At 42.2% G+C, this 24,594-nt stretch overlaps 1 protein-coding gene across 1 annotated transcript in view; it reads right to left on the reverse strand.

The window, feature by feature from the left end:
- LOC126160950 (uncharacterized) overlaps positions 1 to 24,126 on the reverse strand; it is a 55,200-nt gene extending 31,074 nt beyond the window's left edge. The window contains exon 1 of the mRNA XM_049916943.1: positions 23,949 to 24,126. Within this exon, the coding sequence (XP_049772900.1) occupies positions 23,949 to 24,120 (172 nt within the window). The 5' untranslated portion in view covers positions 24,121 to 24,126. The remainder of the gene's footprint in view (positions 1 to 23,948) is intronic.
- Between the last annotated feature and the right edge of the window lie 468 nt (positions 24,127 to 24,594).

Raw genomic sequence — 24,594 nt, forward strand, 5'->3', positions numbered from 1 at the left:
CTTCGGTGCTTTCTATCAGCGCTTGAAGTTCCGGTACTTTACCAACGCAGCTTCGACAGTTTACAATTACAATACCGATTGCTGCTTGGTCCCCGCATGTCCTGACTTTGCCCCGCACCCGTTGAGGCTGTTGCCCTTTCTGCACTTGCCCGAGGCCATCTAACCTAAAAAACCGCCCAGCCCACGCCACACAACCCCTGCTACCCGTGTAGCCGCTTGTTGCGTGTAGTGGACTCCTGACCTATCCAGCGGAACCCGAAACCCCACCACCCTATGGCGCAAGTCGAGGAATCTGCAGCCCACATGGTCGCAGAACCGTCTCAACCTCTGATTCAGACCCTCCACTCGGCTCTGTACCAAAGGTCCGCAGTCAGTCCTGTCGACGATGCTGCAGATGGTGAGCTCTGCTTTCATCCCGCTAGCGAGACTGGCAGTCTTCACCAAATCAGATAGCCGCCGGAAGCCAGAGAGGATTTCCTCCGATCCATAGCGACACACATCATTGGTGCCGACATGAGCGACCACCTGCAGATGGGTGCACCCTGTACCCTTCATGGCATCCGGAAGGACCCTTTCCACATCTGGAATGACTCCCCCCGGTATGCACACGGAGTGCACTTTGGTTTTCTTCCCCTCCCTTGCTGCCATATCCCTAAGGGGCCCCATTACGCGCCTGACGTTGGAGCTCCCAACTACCAGTAAGCCCACCCTCTGCGACTGCCCGGATCTTGCAGACTGAGGGGCAACCTCTGGAACAGGACAAGCAGCCATGTCAGGCTGAAGATCAGTATCAGCCTGAGACAGAGCCTGAAACCGGTTCGTCAGACAAACTGGAGAGGCCTTCCGTTCAGCCCTCCGGAATGTCTTTCGCCCCCTGCCACACCTTGAGACGACCTCCCACTCTACCACAGGTGAGGGATCAGCCTCAATGCGGGCAGTATCCCGGGCAACCACAGTCGTAGTCCGATCGGGGGATGCGTGGGACGAGCTGGCCGTCCCCGACAAACCCCCATCCGGACCCCCACAGTGATGCCCATTGGCAACAGCCTCAAGCTGTGTGACCGAAGCCAACACTGCCTGAAGCTGGGAGCGAAGGGATGCCAACTCAGCCTGCATCCGAACACAGCAGTTGCAGTCCCTATCCATGCTAAAAACTGTGCAAAGAACGTCTGAACTAATCTACAGAGAGCGCAAACAAAACGACACAAAATTGAAGCGGTTATTAAAATACAAGATTGCCTAGTAAATGCAGTAATGCTGCCACTTGTGCACTGCTGACACACTGCTCGGCGGCGGAAGGAGACTACGCGATTTAACACTATTCGAGTACTAAAACGTGATGCTACAACTCTCAAATACTATAATACGCCCGAAATTTATGAATTAAACAATGCAAGTACCAAAAACACGCAAAGAAATTAAGAATTAAACTATGTAACAAATGAGTGAGCTAGGAGTATACGACTTGCTGCTGCAGCTGCTTATCCAACGACGGCAGGGAGCACATTAGTGCATATTATGTCGGTTTAAGTTACCGCTGTTGGTGAATGACGCTTCGTCGCTAAATAGAACGCGTGCAGAAAATCTGTCATCGTCCCGTAATTTCTCTTGTGCCCAGTGACAGAACTGAACACGACGTTCAAAGTCGTCGCCATATCGATGTTGATGTAGCATTCTCAGCACCGACGTTTCTGAGATTACCGATTCTTGCGCAATTTGTCTGCTACTGATGCGCGGATTAGCCGCGACAGCAGCTAAAACACCTACTTGGGCATCATCATTTGTTGCAGGTCGTGGTTGACGTTACACATGTGGCTGAACACTTCCTGTTTCCTTAAATAACGTAACTATCCGGCGAACGGTCCGGACACTTGGATGATGTCGTCCAGGATACCGAGTAGCATACATAGCACACACCCGAGTGGGCATTTTGATCACAATAGCCATACATCAATACGATATCGACCTTCTCCGCAACTGGTAAACAGTCCATTTTAACACGGGTAATGTATCACGAAGTAAATACCGTCCGCCCTGGCGGAATGTTACGTGATACCACGTACTTATAGGTTTGTGACTATTTAAAAAACCTACCTGTTACCAGCTGTTCGTCTAAAATTGTGAGCCACATGTTTGTGACTATTACAGTGTCATCTATCACAAAGCGAAAAAAGTGGTCCAACCAAAACATTCATATTTCTTGACATACTACACGAATATGTAATAAAAATGGAGGTTCCTATTTAAAAAAACGCAGTTGATATCCGTTTGGCCTATAGCAGCGCCATCTAGCGGGCCAACCATAGCGCCATCTGGTTTCCCCCTTCAAGCTAGACGAGTTTCGTTCTTTGTAGTTTTTCGTTTGATGCTTATTTCTTGAGATATTTGGCCCAGTCACTATCAATGGACCACCCTGTATATTAAGAGAACAACAGCAGTCCTATCACACACCGCTGTGGCACTTCTGACGATGCCCTTGTCTCTGATGAACACATGCTGGGTTCTATTATCTAAGAAGTCTTCGAGCCACATATGTATCTGTGAACGTATTCCACATGCTCGTACCTTCGTTAATAGACTGCAAGGGGGCACCGTGTCACATGCTTTCCGGAAATCCAGAGATGTGGGATCTGCCTGTTGCCTTTAATCTATCGTCCACAGTACACCATGTACGAAAAGGGCAAGCTCAGTTTCGCACGAACGATGCTTTCTAAAACCATGCTGATTCTTGGACATAAGATTATCAGTCTCAAGGTGATTTATTATCTTCAAACTTACAATATGTTCTTTGATTCTGCAGGTAACCTAAGTTGGGGATATTGGTGTGTAATTTTGCGGATTCGTTCTTTTCCCTCTCTTGTGTACAGAATTTACCTGCGCTTTTTTTCCGTCGCTCGGGACATTGTGTTAGGCGACAGATACGCCACCAGTGGAAGCTAGGTAGGGGGCCAACGCCGTAGAGTACATTTTATAAAACCGAACTGTGATTCCATCCGGACCTGGTGATTTGTTTTCAAATCTTTAAGTTGCTTCTCTACGCCCGGTATGCTTATTTCTATTTCGTCTATACGGGCGTCTGTCCGATGGTCAAATGAGGATATGTTTGTACAGTTCTCCTGCATGAACGCTTTCTTGAACGCGAAATTTAAAATTTCGGCTTTCGTTTTATTATCTTCAGCTGCCACACCAGACTGGTCAACAAGGGACTGAGTGGAAGCCTTAGACTAGCTTAACGATTTTACGTAGGACGAGAATTTTATCGGGTTCTCTGCCAGATCTTTTTCTAAGGTGTGACGGTGATATTAGTTGTATGCTTCGAGCATAGATCTTTTCACAGATGCACGAATCTGTACTAATCCTTGCTTGGCGTCAATTGTGCGTTCTCTTTTGTACCGAGGGTGCGATAGCCTCTGTTTCCTCAGCATCTTCTGAATTTCGTTATTAAGCCATGGTGCGTCTTTTGCATCCTTTATCCACATATTAGGTACATAACTCTTCAAATCACGACTTACTATCTGCTTGAAGTTTGCTCATAGTCCCTTTACGTCCATGTTATTAGAACCAACTGACGTCAATTCATGTCTAAGTGAGATGCTAACAACTGCTTATCTGTTCTATGTAGCTGAAACACTCTCTTGCCTTCTTGACAGATTTATTAACTTTCGTAACCGTAGTTGCTACGATCTCTAATCCCCGTTTCTATACTGACCCTGTCGATAAGATCCGACCTGTTTGTAGCTAGAAGGTCTGACATATTTCCACTGTCCGTGGACAGCCGAGCTAGCTGCTTCAGACAGTTTTCAGGAAATTTGTTCAATTGTATGCTTGGTAGGTTAAAGTCACCTCCAACTATAATTCCACGATCTAGGTATTACGCGCTAATGACCGTAGACTTTCCTCGAATAACTATACAACCGTCAGAAAGGATTCAGGTGACTGGGAAAAACCCAGCAATTAACTTGGTTTCAACCTAAACCTGTTATAAGCGACCAGATAACTTCACTGACGCACTGCACTTCGACCTCCACAAAGACAATATTTTTGTCAGCTGTAGTGAAGACTCACCCTCCTATGGCCTGTAATCAGTCTTTCTGGTATACGTTCCGCGACTTGCTAAATATCTCAGAGCGTTCCACTTCAGGTTTCATACTGCTCTCAGTCCCAAGAAAAATTTGAATGTGAGAGCTTGCGAGGTGCCGGGACTAGCAGTGTATTTCACTAAATTCTTCTAGAATCTACATATGTAAATAATGCTCTAAGCCCCCCCTATTCTAACTCCGACTTTTGCTGTTGCACATGGATTAAAAAGATACGCGAACTGACTGTGATCAACCCTGCAAGTGGAGTAGAAAAGAGTTTGGCACCTGCAATAATTTAATTTGATAAATAAGTTAAATAAAGGAAGGTTTCATTAACATAGTGAGAAATGATAGGGTTGCTCTACCGATTAACAGAATGAAAGTTCTGTCCAAAATAACAATATGATTTATTAAGACTAAACACAAAATAATAAACAAAAACACATGAAACATTTACAATACATCAAATTGGCTCAAATTGGATACTCAAATAAACGCTGTGAAGGTGAAGTTGTCCCTAAACTAGATTGTGACGTTGATGACGAAGTGGTATGTGGAGCCAATTCCTAGCAACTCAAATCTTAAGAGAGACACACAGCTAACCCAACATTAATTGCTGCTACATTGGTGAGAACTCAGACAATGAACACCCAAGATAGAACAAAGTTAGAAAAGACGAACAGGCGCGCTCTGCTGAGCTCTGATTATCGCCTAGCAAAAATGCCTTCTTTGCCGGTGCTGCGGACGTACATTACCAAGCTGTCTTCTTAGCTGCAAGGACACGATCTGGCGTACTGGAAGCGATGGCTGGTTGCTTCGACGTCCCGTCGTGGTGATGATAATGTCGCGAGTATAGCCCGAAACAAATTGTCCTGGTCTGGTTGTTCCAGACTAAAGACTTCCTAGCAATACAAATGCGCCTCTGAGGGAGACGAAGAAGGCTCGCCACACAATCACTGACGGTACAGTGATTGATTTCAACAAGCGGAGTCACACAGTAACTCCAATACAGTCAACTTTAGCCAAAACTGCTCAAGACAGACAACATAGGCCTCTTGTACGCAGAACGCTCAATTGCCAACTGTACTCGGAAAGTTACGTTGAAGTCGAAACTTCAGCAACTTCGTCAAGCAGTTACAATTAAATAAACGTATATTAGACAGCCAACGGAAGCAGGCTGACCAGAGCAGCGAGAGCTCAGTCTTGTAACCTAACCTGACCGAAAGGCGAGAGCCGACTCCCCACAAGAGCACCCGTACAAAACCGAACACAGAACATTCCCGCCCCCACGACAGTGGCCGTGGTTAACCGTTCCAATCAGCAACTCGAAAACCGGCGGAAAATTCCACTCTATTGCCGGAACACTACCATTCCACCAATGGAGATTCTTGGCGCCAATTTCTTCGCTGATTTTGTTACGTCACGGAGCTATGCCCTGAGCAAGCCAATCACAGTTACTATTTTGCAGAAAGGGCGGGAATGTTCCCGCCACAACTGCCTGGGTACACAAGTCATTCCCACGCCTCGCTGGTAGCCCGCCAGAAAGTGTTTTCGCCAAGTTTCTGCGAAGTAACAGAACCTCTAGCCCAGCCACTACTTCAGGCCCCTGCGGGCGTGTCTCTTGACAATGTCGGCGTCTCGAAAGCATTCACTCGACTCCCTCACACCCGTCGGCTTACCCTTTCAAAATCAGCAGAGCCCGCCTGTCACCGGACCACCCGGGTGACGAGAGACGCTGCGTGGGAAGTCCGCATGTGAAGGAATAGCAACTTTCCACCGCATGCAATTAGAGAGGAGAATCGTAAGATATAAATATGAGAGAGGGCTCATGCCACCTCTCAAATCTTTCAGAATTATTACAGAACAAAAAAATGTAAAATATAAAGATTAATGGCAGTATTACATTCACAATAGCATTACACGCTAGACACCGATGATGACGCGATCACACGTGCAGTCAGTGCAGCCATCAACTGTCAAAGCACTCACTGACCTCCATTTAGGGCTGCGCGTCTCCACAACCAATGCCAAGTGAGGCAGCCACAGCTCAGTTCCCGCATGCTCCGTCACAGTCCCCGAGCCAGTGTTGTCGAGCACTGGTGAGAGTTGCATGCCTCTATACAGGCACAGTTATACTGTCATAGCATTCCAAAATGAGTTAACACCAGTCTCATATTCGAGGCATCTCCAGGCGTCACTTGTCTTTACCAATGAAGGCAGAATAGCACAGATCGCGTTGCACCCCGTCTGGGGATTCAGCATTCATTTGCTGGGTACGGGCTCGGTGAACCCAGGGTCCCCGAGCTGTAGACTGGTGTGCGCCGCCAGTCCTCTGACATCGTAAGCTATGGGCATGCTTCAGTGACCACCGTGTGGTGCAACAGTGGAACGTTGTGTGTCGCGGGGACTGGGGATCTTGGCTTGATTGCCTGGATTGCGAGGACGGTACATACCTCTATAAAAAAAGCCTTCAATCTTAAGGTGTACTGCGCGCCAATAAGATGCATGGCTGTTGAGGTGGAACAGTCGCTAGTGGGCGGCCTCTGAGGAACCTGCCGCACCTCAGTTGTATAAGGCTTACCCAGGCATGCGGGTCTCTGTCTGTGCGCATGTTTAGTTCCCTAGCTGCTTGTGGGATGCACGTGGCAACCACGAATTTCCCTTCACCAACTTCGCAATCAGTCAAGCGCATGAGGGAGGCTAGTCTTCCAGATAAGCAGATGGAACTGAGTAACAGGGCTCATGGAGTCATAAATGATTAAGAGGAAGGAGGGCTCATTTGAAAAAGTGTATCCTTTCTATATTCATAAAGGTTTAGAAGGACTCACAGGTACACTGAAATCTATCAATCGCCTGAGGAATGGTACACTTTTAGTTGAGACTAATAGAGCAAAGAAAGTGGAGCTGCTTCGAAAGTCAATCGAGTCTGCATGTATAGGAAAATGAATTCTATCTTTATTACAAGGACAAGGTGTGCGTCGGAATATTGTTATCATTGGTCTGTGTTTAAGTATATAATATTAAATGCCCTATCCTCAGTGAGATGGTTGTGTATGTCGGTAAAAGTATATGCTTATTTGACTACATGTACGCGTAATTTAGTACGTTTAATTGTTCACCAAATATGACTATCTGTGGAAAAAGGAATTATTATGTCCTATTGAGCTGGGTTGTATGTGGGGGCCGTAAATGCTTGTGCAAAATTATTATAACAGGGTGGGTGGCATATAAGTAGAACAAGTTCTGTGAACGTGTATGTTGAAGGAATGAGCGAGTGGATGACACTACGACTGTACCATTAGGACATGTAATAAATGTCGGATAACGTAAATTGAGGTCATTTTTTTCTTTTTAATCATATATATGACTTCTGCTTGGAATTATGTTTGTCTGTTTGTTCTAAATGCATCTTAATCTATACTTAGAAAGGGAGAATGCTTTTTTATTACTAAGCGAGTTTTGGCAGGAGTGAATAGGCATTTATATATGCAAGTGTTTAAGATTTGTGAGTGGAAATTGTCAGCGCAATGTGAATGACGTGGGGTTTGCTGGCTGGGGGAGAGATACTGTTTACATGTCGAGCTGGAGATGCAGGGGAGGATAGAGATCTGCACTATTCAGGAATCTATTTGTGCAGTGTATGTGGTTAGACAATAGCTGGAGAGCAGGTATAGAGAGAGCCCACTTCGGCATGCTGGTCCTGGGGCTGAGTGGACGGCTGTATAGATGGACAGATATGTGGATTTGACATACTGCCGACGGTGCTCGCATTTCCGGCGAATGGTCAAGACAAGGTCCTGTTGCAGTAACTGAGGTCATTCTGTTTCTATACAGGCTGCAGAAGGTAATGGATATGTCTTTCTCTGACTTAAATTGCAGATATCAGATGCCCAAAGATCTGGAAATGGGGTCAGCTGAACAATGTGTAGGGTGTGACTAAAGCCAAGTTGGAATTTTACTGTAGCATGCAGGTTCGGGAAAGGTGACACATTTTGCACTGGGTGTAGCCATCTTGAATAATGGTAATTGCATAATCAAATGATGTGATGACAAAGCGGTCTGGCGGTTGTGATAGGAGCTAAACACAGTTGAACTTGGAGCCATGTTTGTTAGGTAAACGAATTGTATGATCTTCCGCCAAAATTCAAACTCCCTACCAAAATCGGACATCTTGAACGAGGCCCTCTGCTGGTGGCGATGTGTACTAACCCAATTGGACTCCGGACCTCATGGCGAACACACATGCATGATATAAATAATAATGAGTAATAAATTATAATAAATAGTAATAAATGATCATAAATAATAATAAAGAACTTGAACAGCTGTCTGAATGCAGAGACCTGTTGGAGTGTATCGATCTGTAAGAGTCAACTTTGATGTCCTCCAGACGACCGAATAGCGAAATAATATTATGTGTTGGGCAGCTTTGGTGGTCAAGTCAGAATTTGAGAAGATGATTGATTTGGGTTGGGGTGTTATTCGATAGAATGTAGATTGTTCGGTTGACTACTTCTGCACATTTGTTTCCTTTATTTAGTTGAGTGAAGATCAGCTGTGGTGTGTCGGATATACGCTTGTCTGTTCTCTAGACATGGGACAAACCTTAGTTGACGTGTAAATTATAGGCAAGATCTCGAATATGTTATATGACTGAGACCAGTATTCGAGAGTGGACATATCATTTTGCGTATGTTTGTTTCTAGTTAGTCAGCAGTTTACAGCATGCTGCACATAGATAAAGTTCGGCGTTTGTAGAGAATTAATTTAAAGTCTATATCTTGTGAATTATGATGAACTTGTGATTGGTGAGGTGTAGCCAAGTGCATGATATTGAGAAGTACAGCTAAAATGGTGTAATATAGATGGTTTATAGAGAAAGTACATGTGTTCTTGCAGTCTAGGAGTCTGAGGATGTTTGTAGAAAAGTGAACAGACAAGGAAGGAGGGACAGTCAGGCGTTTGTGCTGAGGGGGGACGATACCGAATTTGTAAAAAGAGTTCTGAGGGTGACTTAGGTCCGCTGATGTAAGAGGGAAGATTAGCTCTGAGTGTCTGGTCTGTAGAGAGAAAGAGCAGGTTGACGGTGCTTTCCTAGGATTGGAGAGCATTGCGGTATATAGACGCTGTAGGAATGGGATTTTTTTTTCGCATACTGAAGAGATATACTGGTTAAGTGCACTGTTTTCTATCAAATGTGTATATACTGTATTGTTTATGTTATGTGATGAGTAGAAAGGAAGTCGTAAGGACGGTAGAGATTTTTCCAGAGTAACAGGGGTCAGGAGAGTGTATTTCCGATACTTAGCTCATTGTCGAATGCCAGTCAATTGAGACCACGATCGTAACATTTAACTGTAAGTATAATGATATCAACGACTTCGGTTTCGAGAGTGCAAATATAATTTTTCGGTCTGTTTGTTTCTAGTTACTCAGTGGTTTACAGGATGCTGTACTTCGAAAAAATTTGGTGTGTTCTTGTAGTCTATGAGCCTGGAGATGTTTGTGAAGAAAAAGCGAGCAGGCAAGGAAGATGAGACAGTAACGCATTTGTGTTGAGGGGAAGCGATCGCTGAATTTGTGGAACAGTTCGGAGAGGGACTTCTGTCCGTTAATGTAGAAGGGCTGATTACCGCTGAGTGTCGCGTGTGTAGAAAGAAAGAGCAGGTTCACAGTACTTCCTTAGGAATGGAGAGCATTGGGGCATATAGTCGGTACTGTAAAGTTACTGTGGCTTACATTGTGTAGGGTTTGTATATAATGGATTGTAAAGTTACTATTGCTTATGTTATGGGATGAGTAAAGAGGATGACCGTCTGTGTGAGTGTGTGTGTGTGTGTGTGTGTGTGTGTGTGTGTGTAGATTGAGGGGGCTGTAGAGGTAATTTGGCGATCTCTGTAAAAGTAAGCACAGAAAGCCTCAGAAAGAAAATCAGGATCGTACTTCGATAACGGGGCCTTAGGAAATTAGGCCAGTAAATTCGATAAGAAGGAATAGGAATGATTAATCGGTTGTGCTGGGATATAGGAGGGTTGAGAACATTTGCGTATGTTGAGAGCTGGAAGGGTAGGAAGTCAGGAGCGCATTCAGTATTATTTTCGCGAACAAGTTCTGTTAGGGTAAGATTTGAATTTACAAACAAGCTGAGAAAACACGAAAGCGAGCGTTAACTATTTCTGGGGGCACTATACAATTTCGTAGAGGTTAAATGGGCTCTTATTTTTTTTTTACACAGTCAGATGATCGTTTTAGATTGTGAGGGGAGGGCACCGCTGGGATGTGTGCAGGCGGTGTGTGTGTGTGAACTCGCTCTCGGCTATTCTGACAACAGACGTGAAGGTGGATGTGTGTCGCAAATAGGCCGGGAAGCAATGGAATGCGGCCTTAAACTGTGTGCTGGACCGCACTGAGATAGGACGTTGACAGACGACGCGCGCGGCCTGGCTTGGATAGCCATGTTCGGCGTCCAGGTGTTAGGTGTGAATGCGGCTGTCTTCAAGTCACGTTTGAGAGGTCGAATAGAGACCTTTGAGCGAACTGAGAGCTGTCGGACTTGTGTGACGTAGTGTGGGACAGGTCGATTGCGCGCGTCTGTTGAGTTATTTCGCTATGCGTTATTTGGACAGATTACGAGTACTGACGGTGTTTACAGTTATGTGTACTGTATTATTTAGGAGCAGTTTGATATTGTGCACTGAAATTAGGAGCTGTTTGCGTGTCTGCTGATTGTGCAACATGACACCAGATACATCAGGACGAGTGTTTTTTGTATGAGAGTGATAGATATGCTCGATGCGTAAATAAAATGTACGTTAAGTATTTGTGGGACGATATAGAATATGAGAGAGTTCGAGTTGGTTCTTGTTTTTTCTACTTGGATGTTTTGTTAGATCAAATTGCTGAGGCAGGTGGCTACGAGAGCGCGGGGGATGTGTTTGCAGCATATCTCCGTCTCTCAGCGGTTAACTACAGGTGGGGCGAGCGATGTTCTCGGCTTAGGTACTGAGGGTGTGCTCTGGCCATGTCCTAGACCGTGTGGATTGAACAACAGTATTCGGGTCATAGTTTAGTTGGAATATTTACAGAGGAGTATGTCCGACGCGAGTACAAAGGTCCAGGCTGTGAGGTGGGCGTTCTCGCGCTCCTGGTGCGTGAGAGAGGCAGAGCGGGCGATTTTGAGTCATCACAGCTGACTTCGGTTAGTGACTCTGTTTGCCACAATTTTCTTCTGTTGGTAGCGAAATACGAACTGACCATCAGAATTCAAACTTGGCCTATTTGTATAAACAAAATGTAATATAGGTTAATGTAGGTTAGTACACGTTAGTGCACGTTAATAAACGGCAGTAAACATTAGTACATGTTAGCCAACGAACAATGGTCGGGACTTAAGCTATTTCATTCCAAGGCAGAATCCTTGGATTCGTGAAGCTGTCACGATACACGTACACGTCCGTACCCTCGATACCATCTGAAACGAGACTCGTCCTCCCAGGCAACATGTTTCCAGTTATCAACAGTCCAATGTCGGTATTGATAGGCCCAGGCAAGACGTTACGCTTTGTGTCTTGCAGTCATCAAGGATACACGAGTGGGCCTTGTAATGGTCGCCTGGTCGTAGATATAGCTAATTGCTATAATCGCACTATTTCACTCCCATTTACGGAGCTTGTTAGCACTTGATGTTAGGTTGGCGCCATTAAAATGCATTGTGTTGTAGTAATCGCTGCTACTTGCTGGATCGCTGCCGTGTCTCGATGCTGATGCTGGCTCTAAATCTGGTTGTCTAGGGTTAAAAACATGAGGTCCCGTGTTTTTTATATGCTTTTGATGATAAAGAACGAGCGAAACCAACAAATATGTGAACTTCAAATATTTATTACTCTGGTGGCCATCTTAATTCCACTGTCCACCAAAGACCATGACACAACACAAAGTAGTATTTCCGTTACATGTTCTTTGCATTGTTTATCCACCTCAAACAATAACACACAAACACACTTTACCAAAGTGACATTCCGACTGCTCCTCGACCGTTCTTGCTGCTTGTATTTATAACATTGTCAAAGAACTACTAAAAAGAGATATAGTTTACAAGTCACATGTACATCTGTTATCATAATTTGTGCAGAAAAGTTATTAATTTGCATCGAGTAACATAATTTAACATGTTATTAAAATGACAGATTTGTTGACTTGACAGAATAATTCTTTGTTACAAAAAGGCCGTTTTTTAGAAGTTTGTCAATTGACTTCTCTAATTTGCATAAATAAGTAATTAACATGAATTATTAAGAATTACATTGGTTTTCGTCTAAAACAGGATTGATTTCGTGAATACTGAGTGAAACCGCTCCTAGTGAACAAATAGGTTTCACTGGGTGATTTTTATTTAAGGAGATCCTAAATACCCAAGTTGTCCACTAATTTTCGTACTTCATATTAATTATTTTAGATGAACTTAGTGTTTTTACATGATGACATTTGCTGTATCAGAGATCAAGTGATATAAACTTTTGTGTGGGTCAGTTATTCAGTATAATTTAATGGGTTGACTGTTTATGCAGACATGTTATGCAATCATTGTTAACATACACAATAACTTTTCTATAATCATAAATACTCGTTAAACTGGTTGAATTTGGAGGGTATCGCATACTTCGGTACAGTAAAGCCTTTAATATGTTCCGTTACAATACCCCCCTCAGGTAATATCATTTACAGAATGTTAATGATATTAGCCGACTAGGACAAATGTGTCAAATGGTTAAAATTTGGAAAAGTACTACTTTAATAATTTTTTTTTTGTTTTACTATACATAATGTGTACGTATGTAATGACCGTTACACCGTTTCAAAATGACTTTTTCCTGCAAATATTTTAGTTGTGTTGTTTCAAATGCACTTTGTGTTATGTCATTCAGTATGACTGCATAATAAAAATAATTAGTAATATATGAAAGTAATAAAAAATGTTAATCTTTGCTCCCAGTGAGCCACATGGAAAATGATTAAAAACAGACACAAATATATCACATGCGATTTTAAGATATATCAAAAATATATGTAAATTATTTCAAAGTCAGTTCTCTTCGAGTCACAGATTAATCAAGATAATAGAAGGAACATAAATATATTACATAGATGGACAGGTCATATGTCCATAGGAAAATATTGCAACTGTCTGCTCTTTTTGAGCCACATAAAAGAAATGAAAACAAAGAACATAATTATAAGTATGGACATGTTATATAAACACAAACACTAGAGAAGTACACGTATGAATATAATACGCATTTGAAAAAAAGGAATTATTTAACGAACTTGTTTCCCATTGAGACACCTAGTCAAGACAGTACAAGAACATATTAATACTAAAATTGGACACTTAAATTGGTCACAACATAACACAAACATCAAAGTTGGTGAACATCTGATTAGCTGTAGAAAATTGTACACAAATCTTATGCCTAAGAACACAATAGTAACAAAATGATGGGTCTTGCACAACAATTTTTTCATTGTCTTTTATTTGGTGCAAGTATGTCCCATATTCAACCATACAAAAGGAAAGTAATAAATGTTTGTCACCTTCTTGCCCGTTGCAAGTAAAGAAGATGTCTCAAAATTTAATATTCAATAGTGACAATAAAAATATAAAAACAGTCTCACAGAGATCTGGTACTTTTCCAGGGTCTGTAGGATGAGTGGTAGTTGCTATTTGACACACCCAGTAAAAATCTTTGCTGATAACATGCTTTATGGAAAATGGGTAAGTAACTGTATTCAAACAGGGAAATGTGCTTAATCATGTTTATATGGTTTCAATTCAGTGATGTTTCTTAATCCAAATAACCTTCTTGATCTGGGAAAGATAAGTCTATACGCATTAGGACGTGGGCTTTCTTTTATTTCAAATGGACTAATGTCAATGTTTACTTTAACATATGGACAACCTAGCTCAACATCTTTGTCTATTTCAGTATTTTCAAACAATAGATCATTTTCAATTTCTTTAGTTCCTAAGTCAAATGTCTCTTTCCTACACTTACACACATCCCTCTCTGTTTGCAAAGCATTGACATTTAAACATAAACCTTTCTTTTCATCTGTTCCTTTTAGCACTGTGTTGTCACTTAACAACCTACTGTTTTCACCCCCTTTTTTATAAAGTCCACTACGGATTCTTGTCCACCATGTAGGATACAAGGTTGCACTTATCTTTGCTAATTCTTTCCAAAAGGCATCTTTGTTTATACAGTTTCCATAGTTGTTTAGTTGTTCCACAAAACTTCTAAAAACTTTTCCCCTTTCTCTTGAAAACACACATTTAATTCCATCCCTTTATATTTTCTTTAATATTATTATTATTACCATTCTCATAGATTAGTGTTTCATAGTTCCCAATAGGCAATAGCTTGTCCTCAGATACACATTCCCTAGTCCGCATTTCACTTACATTAACCTCATTATTACCCATGTTTGTCACATCACTTACCTTTACCTCATCATCACTTTTCAATTCTACAAATACTTTTATTTCTCCCTCCACACTCTCATCAATAACATCACTTGATTTAGGATCATTATTTAAATGTCCCTCTATTACTTCTTCCTCCTCCACCACAACAACCCCATCTTCAGTTTCCCCCCTATGTATCTGAATCTCAGCAATTGAGTCTTTGGCTCCATTAAACACTTCGTCATCCCCCTTCTTATCAAATAAACCCCCCAAAATAGATTCTATTTGTGGTGTGTCTGACTTGTTATTAACACCAGTATCTTTTTCAGCCCAACTATGGAACTCTGCAATACCTTCAACTTCTGCACTTTCACTAACTACCTGTGCTTGAGCACTGTTTTTATTAACTGTATCACTTTTACTCATAGTATCCCAAAACCTTTTATTAAATTCTAATTTATTCATTCTAACAACATCAGTATTTTCATGGTACTTGCTCTTTACATTGTATCTTCTCCTTCTCCAGTTTCGGTTATGTGTTGTCCTGTCATAATATTGTCTAGCCCCAAAACTATGGACATCTAGTGGGACTGTCCACCGTTTCCCGGCTGGTTCCCTTGGTCTGTCCGTTTGTAGTTGTCGTTTTGTTCACTAGTTTCAACAAACCCCCTTCTATCTTGTTCTCTTCCCCAATACCTATTTCTATCATTCCTGTTATCTCTCCTCCATCCTCCCTCCTGTGTATTGTTTCTGAAATCATTTTCATATCTCCTATCTCCTCTATTTGGAGCATTATTTCCAGAATTTTCAAAGTCTCTCCTCCCATAATAATCTCTATTTACATTCCTGTTCCACCCCCCATACTGTTTGTTGCCAGAGCCAAAACTTTGGCTATTTTCTCTTTCCAAGGCCCTATCTAATCTATCTACAAATTTCAGGAACTCTTCCATTGAATCATCTGGTCCATGGACCAATTCCTACTGCAGTCTCTCTGGTAACCTTCTTTTTAAAACATCAATTTGTGTCATAATATCAAAAGAGTTATTCAAGTGAGCAAGTTTTTTCAGTTGATCTCTGCAAAATTTTTGCATTCCCCATACTTTCCCTCTATACACTGGTCCATTTAGAAATTCTGACTTTAATCTGGCTTGTATGGATTGTGACCAAAATTTGCAAATAAATTTAGCTTCAAACTCTTCAAAAGTATTGCAAGAATCATTATTCTCATTTGCCCAGGATAGGACCTCCCCTTCTAGAAACCGTTTTACTAACTTAATTTTTATGTTATCTGACATCCCTACAACAAACATATCCTTACATTGGTGAATAAAGTCAATAGGGTGCAGATTTTCACCAGGAAAGCATTTCACTTGGATGTGCCCATACATTGTATTTTGATTGTAAAACATTGGTTTTGACATCAATGCGTCCTCCAATTGTGTAAATTTAGTGTGTATATTTTCTACTTTTGTATCTACATTAGTGGTATACAGGTTGTATTCTTGTTTAAGGTTTTATGAAGTTTTGTCTATTCTCTGATCTAATCTTTCAACTTCAGTATCTACTCTGTTGTAGATGACAGCAATGCTGTCTGTGTTAGCTTGTATGTTTTCATTTAAACTTTCAACTTCAACTTAAAATTCTTTTCTGAAGTGTATCAACTGTTCTCTAGTGTCCTTACTGAGGGTAGTGAGGGTAGTTTTAATTTCCTCACACTTCTCATTGAGATGAGTATTTAATAGATCAAAATCCAAACTTAACTTAACCAGTCTATCTGTGTTTTCTTTAAGTTTCAAACTTACATGTTCACTAGATTGTTTAAAATCCAAACGTACTTGTTCACTGGATTGTTTAAGTTGCGAGCTTATTTGAGTTGCAAACCCTGCTAGCCACTCTGTTAAGTTTAATTGTTCACCATCCCCTGGTTCAATTTTTACATTTCCTACGATCTCATCACTCTCAGGTAGAGACATGTTAACTATTAATTATTTTAAATGACAACAACAAAATACCTTGCTTTATGTAGCTTCTTGTTGGCTTTCTTCACTTATATTCGGTTTTATCGAAGCTGAAGTCTTGATTGATGAATTCCATTGACATAATCCAGACGTTAATCTTCCGAGCGGTGTGATGATAGTTTTCTGTAGTCGCACAAACACAATTTATTTATTTTTGACATATTTTCACTGTTGCCACACTGCACAAATAAACTTTTTTGGAATGATAAGCACTTACTAAATTTATCGCTGCACTATTATCATCGATGCACTTAAAGATCCCGGACGAGCCCCCACTTTTGTAATGGTCGCCTGGTCGTAGATATAGCTAATTGCTATAATCGCACTATTTCACTCCCATTTACGGAGCTTGTTAGCACTTGATGTTAGGTTGGCGCCATTAAAATGCATTGTGTTGTAGTAATCGCTGCTACTTGCTGGATCGCTGCCGTGTCTCGATGCTGATGCTGGCTCTAAATCTGGTTGTCTAGGGTTAAAAACATGAGGTCCCGTGTTTTTTATATGCTTTTGATGATAAAGAACGAGCGAAACCAACAAATATGTGAACTTCAAATATTTATTACTCTGGTGGCCATCTTAATTCCACTGTCCACCAAAGACCATGACACAACACAAAGTAGTATTTCCGTTACATGTTCTTTGCATTGTTTATCCACCTCAAACAATAACACACAAACACACTTTACCAAAGTGACATTCCGACTGCTCCTCGACCGTTCTTGCTGCTTGTATTTATAACATTGTCAAAGAACTACTAAAAAGAGATATAGTTTACAAGTCACATGTACATCTGTTATCATAATTTGTGCAGAAAAGTTATTAATTTGCATCGAGTGACATAATTTAACATGTTATTAAAATGACAGACAGATTTGTTGACTTGACAGAATAATTCTTTGTTACAAAAAGGCCGTTTTTTAGAAGTTTGTCAATTGACTTCTCTAATTTGCATAAATAAGTAATTAACATGAATTATTAAGAATTACATTGGTTTTCGTCTAAAACAGGATTGATTTCGTGAATACTGAGTGAAACCGCTCCTAGTGAACAAATAGGTTTCACTGGGTGATTTCTATTTAAGGAGATCCTAAATACCCAAGTTGTCCACTAATTTTCGTACTTCATATTAATTATTTTAGATGAACTTAGAGTTTTTACATGATGACATTTGCTGTATCAGTGATCAAGTGATATAAACTTTTGTGTGGGTCAGTTATTCAGTATAATTTAATGGGTTGACTGTTTATGCAGACATGTTATGCAATCATTGTTAACATACACAATAACTTTTCTATAATCATAAATACTCGTTAAACTGGTTGAATTTGGAGGGTATCGCATACTTCGGTACAGTAAAGCCTTTAATATGTTCCGTTACAGCCTTCAGCACCGAAAGCCCATATCGATTCTGTTTCTTGAATGGTTCGCACGCTGACACTTGTTGATGGCCCAGCACTGAAGTCTGCAGCTATTTTCGTAAGGGTTGCACTTCTGTTAGGTTGAACGATTCTCTTCAGTCGTCGTTGGTCCCATTCTTGCTGGATCTTTTTCCGGCCCCAGCGGTCTCGGATATTTGATTTTCTACCGGATTCCTGATATTCACGGTACAGTCGTGAAATGGTTGTACGGGAAAATCTCCACTTCATCGCTACCTCGGAGATGCTGTGTCCCATCGCTCGTATGCCGACTATAAACCACGTTGAAACTCTCTTAAATCTTGATAAACCGGGATTGTAACAGCAGTAACCGATCTAACAACTACACCAGACACTTGTTGTCTTACATAGGCGTTGCCCACGGTAGCGCGGTATTCTGCCTGTTTACGTATCTCTGTTCTTGAATACGCATGCCCATACCAGTTTCTTTGGCGCTTCAATGTATATTACATAGCAATGGTACAAGTTGTGGAGGAAACACGTAATAATCAAAAGTGTTCACATGTGCTAATCAGTTTCATACAAATATCCGCTAGCACATTACACACATCTCTTGCTTACAATCGCTCAAACACGTTGTTAGCAGTAACATTCCTTTTTTCCCAGAGAGTCCGTAGTCCTCAAGGCTAATTGTCGTAACGTATTGAGGAAGTAAGAGCTCTAGAATATTTTTTCTAATGTATGGGTACAGCTGTGTTCTTGAATGAGAAGAATTGTGCAGTCGCTATCCCCCTGTAATGGCGATAACTAAAGCACGATCATACTTTGCACAATTTACTCACCACCACTCCTTAAATTCACTATTAGAATTACGACATTACCTTATTCACAGACATCCTGCACACATTTGAAGTTGAATAACTGAATGATGGCGGATTGGTAGTGATTATTTAGTTACATACAGCTGGTGCGCTGGTAGAGACAAACAGAAGCCGATTGTGTGCTTGGAATAAAGCATTCTTTGGATTCAAATGTAATTGAGGTTTCTACATAACATGGTATTCCTTACTGAAAATTCAGCTCCCCACACACACGTTAAAGGCTCTAAACAGGAATGTATTGCCGTTTATCGCACATACAACAAACAAAATCTTAGTACGACGTTCTGACAGGCTCTTTTATTTTTTCGAAAAGAACAGAATTTTGTCAGCTGCGACAACAGATCCGTCTCGAGGTGATCCTCCTCCTGCTCCAAATATTGAGCAGGTGCTGTGCTCAGCAACACGAAATTAAAGTGTGCCGAGACTCCATACATAACAATTTTCCAGTTTCTGCTACCATTTCCTTAGCCCTTGAAAATTAACTATGAATGGCTGTTCTTTGGTTTATATTCCACTCGCAATGATTTCTTAGTCTGGGGAAATTTGTATGCCTGACTGGCAGGTCTACGGTAGCTGTGCATGGATTGCAGTGCCGCAAACCTCGACTATTGGCGGTCTGAATATATTGTGTGTTCATTGGATTTACAAGTATCAAAAATATGAGAAGGTTTCGTGGATGTGGTGAAATCCATGAAATTACATTCTTTATTCATCGACAAACATGAGATGGTGGGAGGCTTTTTTTTCTACAGGGCAGTACTAAAACTATACCCAGCTGGTGCGTGTGTGAATGAATCTATTTTTTTTTTTTTACACCCATAAGTGAGAATCAGGAATGTTACGCTGCTTGAACATACAAATAATGTGGCTTATGTTCCGACATAACGCCGGACATTTGTGGGACGTAATCAGATTACTACTCATGTAAAAAAAAATTACATTTGTCTAGTCGTACGGGAGGAGAGATTTAACGTCGTGAATGGTGACTTCAACGAATTGAGAAGTATATCTGGACGAAAGGGGTGATAGAAGCATTTCGTAAACAGGTCCGAGGGTTCAACTGGATGTGCTTAATGTACAAACAGGGCAGGCAACACAGCTTAACAAATTTGATACACAGAACATCCCCTTATTGGGTACCCTTAAGAAGATCCTCGCGTTTTCTTTGTTGCATTTTTTACTGCGATGTTGATTGCAGCACACCAACCCTTGTCGATGATGTCTTTCCAACCCTGTCGTCAATGCAAGCGCCGTTGATTATCACATAGCGCCGGACGCCTGTGCTTCACAACACTTGTTTGAGAGAGTCTTGGCAGGATACAGCACCTTCCGGAAGCGCTGATTGGAAAACTTAAATGTCGAATAATTTTCTGGAACTGAGGAGAATCGAGACCTGTAGCCGATGTGAGTATGTGCATACCATAACTTTTTCATGTACTATACACATATAAACGAGAACAGCACTGCTTGTGTGAAGTGTGTATATGTTGCAATATAAAGTTACTTCAGCTAATGTTCTGACATGTGCAAAGAAAATGACTGTGTGTCCATCGTGAAGGAGGTAATGATTTGATACGGAAAATTTCAAAACATCAGCGTATGAGAGAGATGTTACACGGAAAATTGTGTGATCTATAGATAGTGTTATTTCAACGTGAGATTCGTTCGAGGACCAAAGACATTAAGAGGAGACATTTTCATTATATCGCTCAGTGTCAGACTGCAGCAACAGTCGTAATATTTAACTGTATTTGCACTGATGGACATGCGCCTGGTTCCCAGCATTCTCGTGAGTCTGGAGATGGACGCTGGCAGCACAGCAGCCGGCAGGCGGGCCAGGGCTGGGAACAGAACCTCAGCGCACGCCTCTGTCCCCGGACGGGGCTCGCCCGCACTCCGTACACCAGTCTGCAGAGTCCGAGAAAGCTTCCAGTGTGCTGTGGCTTCTGACAATTTGGCTCGCGGCTCCCCCTGGACGGGGGAATAGTGAACTAATACCCAGTGTGTGTTAGGTAGCTCTCGCGAACGTGCATATTGCAAGTATGCTCCGTGGAAATCTGAGAAGATTCAATACGGCGAGTGTTTGCGCTGGGCGTATTGATAACATTCGAATTCCTACGACTCAGGTCCTCCCGGGGAGGACACTCCATCGCTGGTGGTCCTCTCTCTGGCTGACGCACACTTCCGCAGCAGCTGTCAGAGAGGACACGGGCCGTGTTCACAGCAGTCGTTGTCTCCGGTCTCTGAGCAGTAGCGGTGGAGCACAGGCGCGCTGCGTTTGGACGTTCAGAAGGTGAGTATGTGGGCTGTGAGAGTGTCTTCGGCGATCTTAGGCATCTCACCCTGAACGGACCGTGTTTCTCAACACGTTGCGGTGGTATTTGTTGTTGTTACTATCCTATCACGCGGTAAACTCTTTCTTCCCTTATTCTTCATCGAGGTGTACCTGAGAGAACCAGGCAACTTAAGAATACTACAGTGCTTTTAAAAAACAAAATATGCTTAGCAGACCAGTAGCAGTGGGGAACTGCATAATGATGATTGTATAAATTCATATAAAAATTTGAAATTCCAACAATCATTTCATACATCACAGCTTCCAGTCGAGATATCAAATAATTTTCGGTTACATTATTCCCTGAAATTTTCTCGTCAGAAACATAGAACTATTGCTTATGCATGCAAACTACTGTGTGTATTTGAAGAAAATTGTTTAAACATCTATATTAACGATTTAATTAATATTTCCTGTGGCACAGCTTCTGAAGCAACATTCGTGCCATCTTCAAAATGTGATAATCCACACTAGATTTAATAACTGCTGAAGGAGTTCATGTTCAACGTCAAGTGTACCACAAAGGAAGTACGCCAGGAAGGTGGGGGTATTTAGAGTCCGAGGCAGAATGGGAAAGTGTCGCACTTCTTTAAATATCGCACGCTAGTTTTTGTCATCTGCAAAGCAAATTACGACTCTCTCTCGCTCTCTCTTTTTGTTTAAAGTGTATTTCGAGTCAGGCTGCCACTAGTTTTGTGAAATCACCAATCTGTGTATGTATGAAATAGTTAATGCATCAGCCTTATATGCCATACACCATGATCATGTGACTGTAAATTATTGATTTATTAAATTCAATAGTATTTCTGGATCGATTCCCAGTCAGGCACTTCCTTTGGAAGGAGCGAGTAACGCGTGTGCTGGTACCCGACAGGTTGATTCGTGCTTACAGACCATTTGAGATGGGAGAGGATGCCAACAGGAAGTGTGCTTTCGTTGCTGGTGATTAGCCCTTGCTACTTGCACAGGCCTGCATGGTCTGGCAGCCAAACAGCCATCGTGTGGCGCAACTGTGGATGGCGAGATGTGAGAAAGTTTTTCAGATATGTTTAATAGGTTTGTGACAGTGTAGTGTCATGTTTCCTTATGTGATTGGAATGAAAAATCGCCGCAATGGCTCGAGTATTCTACATATCGCGATATAATTCTTTGAATAAACTATATTCCATCACCACCTTGTATCCCATAAATTGCTTGAATAAGTACTATTCCACATATTGTCTAAATTGCTTAAACAATATTCCATACATGGGCAATTGATCAATCAATATTTCCAGAATGGAAGGGCAAGAAAATTTGAAAGGTATCGATTTAATTAGTTAATTTGATACAGTAGGGGGGGGGGCTAATCGAATAACCTGGAGCAGCTCAGGAATACCGAAAGTGGCACAACTGATCTATTTCCCACCAATTTTACCAATCAATTTAATTAATTAGACAGTTAATTTGACATCAAAAGTAGTGCTAGATTTCTGAGGGCGTTGGAAGAGAAAGGGTAGAAGGGGGTAGGGGTGACATAGAAAATGACTTAACTGAACAATAGTTAAAGGACAGATTATCTCCAGGAGGTCATTATCTTCTTGGCACAACAGTGGGCTAAGGACCTGTCAGTCAAAAGAGAACAATAGTTTTGCCCCTGAATGCATACTTGCCCCTGATGCAGGCAACCTGCACTAACAAGTTGTGCTCGTGCTGTCCGTCCCCTACTCTACTTCTGATGAGCCAAAGTGGTCACACAATGCTCGGCATTAATGTGACCTGGCAGGGTAACAGGGAGCATCGTGATATGGCGGCCCAAATCATCACCAAACCGCCGTATTCTTTCACTCTTAGAACGTAAACTCGGTCAGAACTACTAAACAGTTTGAAACAAGTCTCATTCAACGAAATGAAATTCTTTCATTGTTCCATAGCGCAGATTTTATGGTGACGGAGGTCAGTCCTCGCTGTTTTGGTGCTGACAAGTTTCGCGAGTGCGATATTCAGTTCTGCAGTGACTTTGCAGCTGTCGTCTCCGTATTTTGCGTCACAGTCCTTTTCAATGACCATTCGTCACGATCACTCAAAACCAAAATTTCGTCTGCGTTGGAATTAGGGCATGCCTTTTTTCCGTTTTCGTTGTATGCGGAATAAATGTTCGATACGGTACTTCTTGAAGCACCTAACAGTTCTGTTGCCTCGGTTACTGAAGCACCCGCTATGCGAGCTGCGACATTCTGCCCGCGTCCGAATGGACAGAGGCCCGACGTGGTGCACTCACCGTGGCACAGGAAACTGTTCTGGCCACGACTCACCCTGGCGACTTATTGAGGAAACTGCACGGCCCCCTTCGTGGCCAGACACAGAGTGCAACCTGCGGGCTTGGCTAGCATCTACATTTATATTCGAGGACATATTTGTCCACACCCTGCACATAAAAGGCTCGGGTGTGACAAAGTCAAAACGTCCCCACGAACATGGTCCGTAATATCAGTCATTATTGGCAGCCTCTGACTTCCACCTGTTCTCAGACAAACGGGAAACATTTTGAACTCAATGAAGAGATGTAGATGGTTAGCTGATACCGTGAAGAACGATCTTCAAAGGCTATCTCCTCACTCGCGAAAGGCTGTACAACGTCCATTGATCTTAAAGGTTAAAAATAAAGTGTATTTTCCTCCTAATAAACTCTCTGCCGGGCAGAGAACGTTTCGTAACACTTCGCAGCAGTACGCGCAAGCCAGTGCGCTTCTCAGTAGCTCAAAACCGCGCGGCGCATAGTGTCGCGTGAATCCGTGCTGTGTGAACAAGTACTTACTCGGATATACACAGTAGGTCAACCATAAGTTTTCTTCGCCATCAGTCTGAAAGCGTAGACCACCGCCCTGGTAATAGACGTCGGCGACGTGCGTGCAGAAACAGTCGAGCTTCGTGGTGCCATTGGCTGCCAGAAAAAGCAGCCACGACGCGGCTGCAGGCCACGGATGCATTGTGAGCTGTTGTCGCCGTAATGGAAACACGCCAAGTGTGCGTCGCGTGCGGCGCAGACACAGTGCATAGATAGACGTAGCGGAAGTCTTTCCGCAGGATGAGTTAACCACAGGACGCATGACGTCTCTCGTCCGGAACACAGCCATTTTCCATTTTGCTTCGAGAGCCGTCACAAAAAAGAATTCGTTCCTTTTCTGCGTGCGTGTGCCACATGCTTTCAGAATGACAACGAGTTCGATTAGCACACTTGCAGGCTTACAGGAAGTATCGCAGAAATGCTGGTTTATTATTCCGGCACAAAAATAGCCAGACGTGCCTCTCTTAGAGATAATGCATAATAGCACCTTAAGCAAAAAAAGAAAAAAAAAGTTGATCACAGTGACGACGGTGAACATATGTGCGAAATACAGTGCGCTAAACATTATGAGGATGTCTGCCACGAGACTGCGTGTTTTAGGTACCTGGTGTCGTAC

Source organism: Schistocerca cancellata, unplaced genomic scaffold (assembly GCF_023864275.1).
Source record: "Schistocerca cancellata isolate TAMUIC-IGC-003103 unplaced genomic scaffold, iqSchCanc2.1 HiC_scaffold_1168, whole genome shotgun sequence".
NCBI classification, from domain to species: domain Eukaryota; kingdom Metazoa; phylum Arthropoda; class Insecta; order Orthoptera; family Acrididae; genus Schistocerca; species Schistocerca cancellata.